The following is a 10,296-nucleotide window of genomic DNA, read 5'->3' on the forward strand; positions in this document are numbered from 1 at the left end:
TTTCTCAAAGTCCGTCCGTGTGTTGTCGTCGGTTTTCCGTCTATAGATCTTAAAATCTTGTAATAAATAATCCATACTGAAGATGATTCAATCTCGGACCAAGCCGTTCACCAGTCTGACGCCTTGCCCACTAGACTACGGAAGTCGAATTGCGAGCCTGCCAATATAAGTCATTATATCGGAGCAAATCCTAACTGCTTTGCGTATTACGCGGGTCATAGCATAACATCATGAGAAACTGTCCGCTCATATTATTAAACTGGCTAATTGCAAAACTTTCACTACTTCCCATTGTTTATAAGACAAAAAACTTTTCTCACGATATGTAGTTTGAAAGTTAAAAATGGTAAATGTTGTCATATGTTAAATACAAATCAATTTTTTTTCCAAATACTTTCTTATAACACTGGCAACCCCGGGTGGCACAGCTAGTATATATATATATATATATATATATATATTTATATATATATATATATGTGTTGTATATATATATATATATATATATATATATATATATATATATGTATATATACAACACATAGGCAGCTGCATCATCAAAGAAAATTTGGCAAGCCTCCAATGTAACAATAGCGGTGTAAGCAAAGTGGTAGCCTGTCTCGACAAGCTGTTGTTTTTGCGTAGTTGTCCCCCCGTCGAGCGGCGAGCAACAACAGCTTGTCACAAAACGTACTGCACCTGATGCATCAGCTGCACTTATAAGGAGTTGTTCTCTTCCGTCTACGTGGCTTGGCTGCGATGTTATTCCGGTCGCTCCATTGGTAATTATAACGGATTTCAGGCAGAAATTTATGCAGAAAAATTTAAGATAAGAATGTTTAACTGACGACCCCTCTCTGCAGTAAACTTTGTTAAAATTTGAGAACTTAGGCAACAACAGCAACTAAACATGTCGTTATTTGTGCGCTCAGTCAGTTTTATTTCTATTTTTGTATCAGTCAATTTTATTTGTCTTTATGAATTTTATATTGAGTTTATTTTATTCTTAAGTTCTACTAAAGTTTATCACAGAAACTGGTTTTTGGTTAAACGTTGTAACCTTGTTTTTTTTCTACATAAATTTTTGCGTGAAATCCGTTATGATTACCAATGGAGCGACCGACATAACATCGCGGCCAAGCCGCGTAGACAGAAGAGAACAACTCCCTATAAGTGCAGCTGATGCATCAGGTGCAGTACGTCTTGTGACAACGTGTTGTTGCTCGCCGCTCGACGGGGGACAACTACGCAAAAACAACAGCTTGTGAAGACAGGCAAGCAAAGTGGAGGAAAAAGCGGAGTGTATGCAATAACCCACAACTCAGAGTCAAGCAAGGACATCGAAAGGCATCAGCAGGGCCATCGCTGTAGTATATAAAATAATGTTCGACTATGAACAAACAAAAACTGCCACGTTTAAAGGGAAAATGTATATTACTTTAATAAAAAGGCAAATTTGTGATATAAAATACATGTAGTTGATGAAAAGAAGATGTAAAAATGACCATTAGACAACGCTTGACTGCAAATCGTTTTATATGGCGTGAACCAAAGAGTTGTTAAAATTCAGTTCACTCAAACGCACCTGGCAATTGTGGGAGTGAACTACATTGTAACAACTCCTTCGTCTACACTATGTGAAACAATTTGTAGTGAAGCGTTTTCTAGTGGTCACTTTTAAATATTCATCTCATCAACTATTTTAGATCGCAACTTTGCCTTTTCATTAAAGTAATATACATATATATATATATATATATATATACATATATATACAGTGAAACATGGATAACTTGCCCTCGGATATAGCGAACACATGGTTAACTCGACTGGATTTGCTTGGTCCGTTCCCACGCAATGATAAATGGCTCTATATAACTCGAATTCAACACTGTTATAACGAACTGTTTTTTGCCCAACGGCTACCGAAACTGTTGCTATCGCTTTAGAAAATCACTTTATTCCTAGCCATAGAGGTAAACCTCAACTTTTCGTAATTCATAAGCGTCGTTATTACCTCCATCGGTAAAATATTTGTGTCATCGACTGTTCTAAAGGTTTGGTGAAATTTGATTTATAATGCTATACGATGAATAGAACGGGCTAGCCGGGTCACGGGCGCAAAGATTTTCGCCACGCACATACAAAACAAAAACAGCATGTTGTTTTTGTTTTGTACTTGCGTGGCAAAAATCCTTGAGTGCGTGACCCGGCTAGCCCGTGATGAATAGTTTTCCGTGTTGAATTAACGTCGGAATGTTGAATGTTTAAAACGTCTTAAGAATTGTGGTAGTCAAACGTATACGTTGTCTTAGCTAAAAAAACTATTCATCGTTTGCCCTAAACACAAAATACGTGTGTACATTCAATAAGTATCCATTCAAAAAGCGTGAGTGATATACAATGTACCGTTAAACCTCGTAAAACTTTTAATTGAACTGCCTCGGAGTGTTGCTCTTAACGAATCCCAGGTAAAGTAAGGTAATCTTTCCATAAACTTCAAGAAAGATCGGCAAAATTGATCGAGGGTAAAACGCTCAAAAGAAAAAGATGTATTTTCTTTGAGCATTTCAGCAACGATCAAGTTTTGCCAATGTCAATCTAAAAAACGTCCTGGCAATAACATCACCTCAAACAACAAACCAATCTCAAGTGATAGAAAAATCTCTATACTTTTTGATAAAAACGTTTTAAACTTTACATTAGAAGCATTTAATTTGAAACAAGCCATTTGTGCTTTTGATTTATATTATAGTTTGTATATGTTCATGTATCTACTAATAAATAAGTAAATACATGGACTTGTGACAGTGCTCTGATAACTTGAACACTCTGATAATTCGAACACTTTTGCTCGGTCCCTTGAAGTTTGAGTTATCCGAGTTTCACTGTATATATATATATATATATATATATATCTATATATATATATATATATATACATAAACTGCTGACTCGTAAACTGCTGTCCATGCATGGAACACTCCACCCAAAATCTGATACTACTAGATTGTATCTCGATAGGAAAGATGGCGGTAGGGGACTCAAAAGTGTACAGCAGACAGTGAAAGCGGAAGAGCAAAGCATCAAAGCCTATGCAGCCTCCATGGCCACTTCAGATAAGTTGCTAGCTGAACTTCAATCGGCTGAACTCTTACAATGGACCTTCGCCCTGATGATGAGGAAATTGACTGGCACGTGAAACCTCTTCATGGTGCTTACCACCGGCAAATATCTAAGGTTGGCGATCTTCACCAGACATATATGTGGCTGAACAAAGGAAACCTAGCGGCCAATACAGAGTCGCTAATCATGGCAGCCCAGGAGCAAGTGCTCCCAACAAGGCAACTCCAGACAAAAACTATCACACTAGAAACGATCCTAGATGCAGACTGTGCAAAGATGCATCTGAGACCACCTAACACGTCATCAGTGGATGCAAGCAGCTAGCAAGAAACGCATACACTGAACAGCATAATCACGTCGCACGTATTGTGTATAGAAGTCTATGAGACGAGTATGGCCTTAATAAACCACAACAGTGGTGGGAAGCTCCTGGTAAGGTCAATGAAAATGACCGCGCTAAGATCCTGCGACTTCTACATCCGGACTGACAAGCATGTCCTGGCAAACCAACCAGATATAGTGGTGGTAGACAAAGAGAACAAAAGAGCTACTATAATAGATATAGCAGTACCCAATGACTACAATATAGCCAGCAAAGAAAAAGAAAAGGTAGAGAAATATCTCCCTCTTGGAGAAGAGATTGAAAAATGCTGGGACGTAAGAACAACTGTAATCCCAGTAGTCATTGGGTCACTGGGTGCAATAACACCTGCACATAAAATGTGGCTTGCCCAGATACCAATAGCAATCAACTCAGGTGAGTTGCAGAAAAGTGCGCTATTGGGAACAGCAAAGATCTTGTGGCGAGTGCTCAAACTCCCAAGTCTCTGGTAGGAGATCCGGGTTAGAGCAGAAACTACCACCCATACGGGTTAATCGGGGTGAGGAAACTAATTATATATATATATATATACATATATATATATATGTATTTATATATATATATAAATATAACACGACCTAATATATATGATAACACGGACCTCATGCAGTGCTACTTTATGAGTGAACCTCTAAAGTGAGGCTATATGGGAAGGATGCGTCAACTGTGGATAAACATGCACCCTGAATTGCCACAAACTGCTAAGCAACTTGTTGCTCAGAGAAGTAACATAATCAAGCGACACCTCATATCAGAACTTGAGGTAGATGAAATTAGGGAACAGTTCACCCAAGTAACCTCAACCAACGAGAAGTGCATATCATCACACACCGTCACACATGCACGATCTTGTGTTGACTCACAAGTTGAAGAAGACATGCAATTTGACCTTGACTCAAGGGTGAAGGAGCTTGCGAAAAATAACATCAATAAGATGCCAGCTGCTAATGATTATGGAATCTGGGTACCACTATGGAGAGTTAGCAAGACCATACCCAAGAAGCTGTTAGAAGACATTAACTTGGCACTGGAGTCGATCTCAACTGGATCAATCAGTGAGACTTATGCCTTAATCTACAGTACGGTAACCGTCGTCTTGGAGGAGATGGGTATTAAGCCACTGTCAAAAAGGCTTCAAGCCATTCCATCTTGGCAGCTGAGGCTACAAAATAAGATCAAAGACTTGCGCAAAAAAGTTAGTAGGCTCAGTGAGAGATCTAACCACAGTTTGGAGCGTCCAAAAAGGGAAGCCACAATAGAAGCTCTAGAATCTGCCAAACAGCAGCTAGTAGCACTCTCGGCACGACTGAAGCGGTACACCAAAGAGCGGGATAACAAGAGAATGAACAAACTGTTCATCAATAATCCATCTAAAGTGTAATCTCAGTTCAAAGGTGAACTGCGGCGGCCAATGTCAGATCCTCCTCGATCCAGCACCTCAAACTTCTAGAAAGACATCTGGGAGAAAGAGACTACTCATAACACCACTGCAAAGTGGCTGAAGAGGCTTAAAGAGAGCCACCAACACACTGTGGCTCAGCAAGGACTCACCATCAGCGAAGTGGACATCAAGTGCAAATTGCAGCGTATGAAGAACTGGGCAGCCCTGGCCATGACATGATTCAAGCCTTCTAGTTAAAGAAATTGACATCACTTCACACTAGAATGGCTAAGCAGATGGAATGCTTAATAGAACAAGGTGACCATCCAGAATGGCTGACCAAAGGACGAACTGTACTTCTGATAAAAGATCCAAAGCAGGGGCCGATTCCCAAGAACTATCGACCAATAACGTGCTTGCCCATCACCTGGAAACTGATCTCAGAAATAGTTGCAGACAAACTGGAAGAACACATGAGCCACTATATGACCAGTGCTCAGAAAGGAATTGGGCGCAACACCCGAGGAGCCAAATATCAGTTACTGGTGGATCGGACGGTCTGTCAAGACAGCAGGAGAAGGCATACCAATCTTGCCATGGCTTGGATCAACTACAAAAAGGCCTATGACTCAATTCCCCATAGTTGGATACTTGAGAGCCTCAGCATGTACAATGTTCACCCTGCTCTTGTGGCATTCATCAAGATGTCAATGACCAAATGGAAGACAGAACTGGAGGCTAATGGCAAAAAACTGTCGAGTGTAAAAATTAAGCGAGGCATCTATCAAGGTGACTCCTTATCACCGCTGCTCTTCTGCATATGCTTAAACTCTCTAAGCAATAATTATGCTAGAGCAAACTCAATATGGGTACCAGTTTAAGAGTGGCACCAAGATAAACCATCTCTTCTACATGGATGACATCAAGCTGTACGCTAACAAAGAAAGAGACATTGATTCGATAATACATCTCACTCAGGTATACAGCAAGGACATCGGAATGACCTTCGGTATTGAGAAATGTGGAAGGCTAATTCTTAAGAAAGACCATTTTATGCTCACAGATGGCCTAAGAATGCCAAATGGTACCATCAAAGATATAGAAGAAGGGTACAAGTAATTGGGGATTTTGCAAAGCAACATCAACCACGAAGCCGAAGTACGTCACAAAGCCATTACTGAATACAAGAAACGCCTTCGGCAGGTCCTACGGAGCCAGCTCAATGCCAAGCACCAAGTCATGTCAATAAATACCTACACACTGCCAGTAATAAGATATCCAGCAGGCATAATAAAGTGGACTAAGGAAGCCATCAAGGAAACAGATATAGCAACTCGTAAACGGCTGACCATGCATGGAGCACCCGCCCAAAATCTGATACTACTAGATTGTATCTCGATAAGAAAGATGGCGGTAGGGAACTCAAAAGTGTACAGCAGACAGTGAAAGCAGAAGAGCAATGCAGCCTCCATGGCCACTTCAGATAAGTTGCTAGCTGAATTTCAATCGGCTGCTCTTACAATGGACTTTCGCCCTGATGATAAGGAAATTGACTGGCACACGAAACCTCTTTGTGGTGCTTACCACCGACAAATATCTAAGGTTGGCGATCTTCACCAGACATATATGTGGCTGAACCAAGGAAACCTAACGGTCAATACAGAGTCGCTAATCATGGCAGCCCAGTTGCAAGTGCTCCCAACAAGGCAACTCCAGACAAAAATCTATCACACTAGAGACAATCCTAGATGCAGACTGTGCAAAGATGCACCTGACACCATCCAGCACATCATCAGTGGATGCAAGCAGCTAGCAGGAAACGCATACACTGAGCGGCATAATCATGTCGCAGGTGTTGTGTATAGAAGTCTATTTGACGAGTAAGCTCCTGGTAAGGTTAATGAAAATGACCGCGCTAAGATCCTCTGGGGCTTATACATCCGGACTGACAAGCATGTCCTAGCAAACCAACCAGATACAGTGGTGGTGGACAAGGAGAACAAAAGAGCTACTATAATAGATATAGCAGTACTCAATGACTACAATATAGCCGGCAAAGAAAAAGAAAAGGTAGAGAAATATCTCCCTCTTGGAGAAGAGATTGAAAAATGCTGGGATGTAAGAACAACTGTAATCCCAGTAGTCATTGGGGCACTGGGTGCAATAACACCGGCACGTAAAATGTGGCTTGCCCAAATACTAACAGCAATCAACTCAGGTGAGTTGCAGAAAAGTGCGCTATTAGGAACAGCTAAGATCTTGAGGCGAGTGCTCAAACTCCCAGGTCTCTGGTAGGAGATCCGAGTTAGGGCAGAAACTACCACCCATACGGATCCTGATGATTGTGAAAACCACTTTTCTCAGGTACACCGTCACAAAAACCATGGAAGCCATTACAGCCACAACAAAAATAATAAACTGTCATATGCAACAGAGTCATTATTCGTACCATTTGTGGACACTTTGCTGTATTTTTATTTGTAAAAATTAAAGAATGTCAAAATGACAGTCAATAGAGGTGGCATTCAATTAATGAGTGGCACTGTATTTTTCCAAAGGCTCTCCTATAGTGGCATGCCATTAAAGGTGGCATTTATATAATGGTTTTATGGTATATATAATCAATTTTTTGTAGTGTTAGCTACAAACTAACACTTTTTACATATTTATTACGCATTGGATATCCTCATTGAAACCTAAAATATAAGCTTTTATATTCATGGTACTTCTGAAGCATGATTTGGTGTTAATACTTTAAAACCTGTAAATATGATTTTTAAAACTTCAGATGTAGAGTGAAGCAGTATCTTCCACCCACTAAAGCAACAGATGTCCGGAGATGTAACTATGATTCTGAGGAATATATATCCACCTGTCCTCCACATACCAATGACTGGGTGATTTCTGATAAATGTGCAAATTCTCCAGCTTCTTTCGTCTTTGAAGGAGGGACACTGGGTCAGCTTATTAGCCAAGGGTATTCTTTTCCACTAGGCTACTTTTCTTCTACTTATGTAGATGTTGGTTCAGTAGATTTTATAGAGCACTGGCAGAAGCTTAAATATAGAAACAGTTATTGTGCTAGTTGTCATGGCGTGGCCTGGTTGGGCTGCCATGCTAAAAGCAGCTTTGTTGTCACTGATGGTGATCGTGAAGTATACATGCAATATAAAGGAAAGGTAGATAAGTTTCTCTTGGTATACAGAATTGACTTTAATGAGAGATCTTGCAGACTAGACTCAGACTCAGCTCTACTTTACAGTGACTATACAACGGGTTGGGACACATGCACCACTATTAGTTCACAACTTAAACAATGTGACTGCCAGTCTATTTTAAACTTAGAAACTGGTGACTGTCTCTCACTATCTTACTACAGCAATATCAACTGTTTGAACAACAACTATAGTATGGAAGCATTTGAGTTGTCTTCTTATGCAGTTAAAAGTTGTGGAATGAATTTTTCCTATACGCCTTTGCCAGAAAAACTCGCTCAAAATCAATGTTTCGCGTGTTCTACAAATTCATCAGAGTGTATTTCTGTAACTGTGTATGCAGTTCACAACAATGATCCTACAATGTCATTTGCCAGTATACATTGTGCTTACAGGACACTGGCACGATGCAATCAGCCGTTAAATGGCAAATGCGTTACCTCATTTTCTGGTCAAGGTTTGGGCTCTGGCGCATTTACCTCTATCAGAGGGCCTAAAGTGTCTTTGTTGAATGCCGTGGCAATCGCTTACTTTCCTAGCAAGTTCGATTTTTCCATTCAGCTGAATGAAATAGCCATTGATGGATTTGAGCAAGTTTTTGCCACTTTCACAGACAAACATCTATCTACTTGTTCTGAATATTCCTTGGTCAACCAGTCTCAACAAGAATGGTTGGTGTGTGATGGTGACAATTTATATGATGTCAGCAATGACAATGTCTACATGGATTTTATTTTGAGGGGCGCTGAGCTGAGAGTCTGTACTGATTATGTAGAGGCTGAATTTACTTTATATGCATATAACTATGTCTTTTCGGCTCTCTCTGTGTTGTCGATATTAGGTTACACGGTTTATTATTTTGTCAAAGCTAAGAGGTCTGTAACAAGGAACTTTGTGATCAGCTCTCTTCTCACTCTTGCTGCAGCTCTGATCTGTTACTGTCTTGTATACACAGGTTCATCGATTGGTTGTAGAGTTATTGCTACACTGAATCAGTATTTGTTAATTAGTGTGCAAGTCTGGACAAATGCTATTGGTATTTGGATGGTCCGAGGTATAAGTACATTGAAAAGAGCAAGTGATTCAGGGGTGAAAACTTATATTGGTTATGCTGCCTATGCTTGGCTGACTCCGCTTGTGTTTGTGATCTTAGCACATGCTCTCCATTCAGCAAAGGTAGAAATATTTTATCCTGTATTCACTGATAATATTTGCCTTATATCCAGTGGATGGACTCGTCTTCTCTTGTTCACAGGTCCTATATATTTCTATATCTTGTTAAATGTAGTGCTCTGTATATCTACAACCATCAAGGTTGTTAAAGCTGGTACTAGTATAACAGCTAATGATAAAAAGAAAACACAGAAAAAGATAATAGCTGTAATAAAGCTTCAGATAGTTTTTGGCTTTCACTGGATTCTCTTGTTATTCAATGCAAGTCCTGCAGTAAATGTAGATGCAGTATATGTGATATTAAATGTCTTTCTAACTTTGCAAGGAGTCATTCTTGTTGTCGTGCAGTTTATGACCCTAAAAAACATGAGCAAGTTTAGATCAGTTTTTGCTTCTCTGTCTGCAAGTTTATCTGCAACCAAAGATGTATATGGTAAAACTGCAAGCCAGCCTGAGAATGTTGCATCATTTTCTATAGAACTGACAACTCCCAGTTATAACAAAAGTTAGGAAATTTATTATGGATGTTATATAGATTATATAATACTTTACTGCTTACGACTGAGTTGTTTTCTTTTGCTATACTACTGTAAATTATAATTTGATGATAAATACTGGTTGTCTAGCTTGTGTTATGTCAAAAAAGTGCTTTTATCATTTTGAAGTTTAGAGCTCGCTTCTTCTAATTTTCCTTTATTCTACAATATTTTACATTGATTCTTATTGATTATACACGATTATTATTAATATTTTTCTTTTTCAACATTGTAACATAAAATTTATTCTGTGACATAATATATTCACTAAGTCTCCATGGCCTGACATATGTGTCATTCAAGCTGTTGTTGTGACCGCTCATTGTTAAAATGCCAATACAAATGTAAGACTTGTTTCTGTTTAAGAGCAGACAATTCGTATTCTATTCAATGCAGACAGTTTGTGTCAAATCACTTTGATGTTAAGTAGGGTACTGATATATTCTTAAAGCAATGTGTAGCAATTTTAAAGGTAAAGCAATC

The 10,296-nt window shown here is 39.3% G+C and overlaps 1 protein-coding gene across 1 annotated transcript; it reads left to right on the top strand.

Annotated features, from left to right (window-relative positions):
- The first annotated feature begins 8,011 nt into the window (after positions 1-8,011).
- On the top strand, positions 8,012-9,787 carry LOC137407797 (uncharacterized). Its single transcript, XM_068094179.1, has one exon. The coding sequence runs from the start codon at positions 8,051-8,053 to the stop codon at positions 9,785-9,787; it is 1,737 nt and encodes a 578-aa protein (XP_067950280.1). The 5' UTR covers positions 8,012-8,050.
- Positions 9,788-10,296: the final 509 nt, after the last annotated feature.

The sequence above is a fragment of the Watersipora subatra genome, chromosome 11, assembly GCF_963576615.1.
Source record: "Watersipora subatra chromosome 11, tzWatSuba1.1, whole genome shotgun sequence".
NCBI lineage: Eukaryota > Metazoa > Bryozoa > Gymnolaemata > Cheilostomatida > Watersiporidae > Watersipora > Watersipora subatra.

Bases quoted from the DNA above. Each gene is read 5' to 3' on its own strand.
- LOC137407797 (XM_068094179.1), top strand. From the start codon at position 8,051: ATGCAATATAAAGGAAAGGTAGATAAGTTTCTCTTGGTATACAGAATT.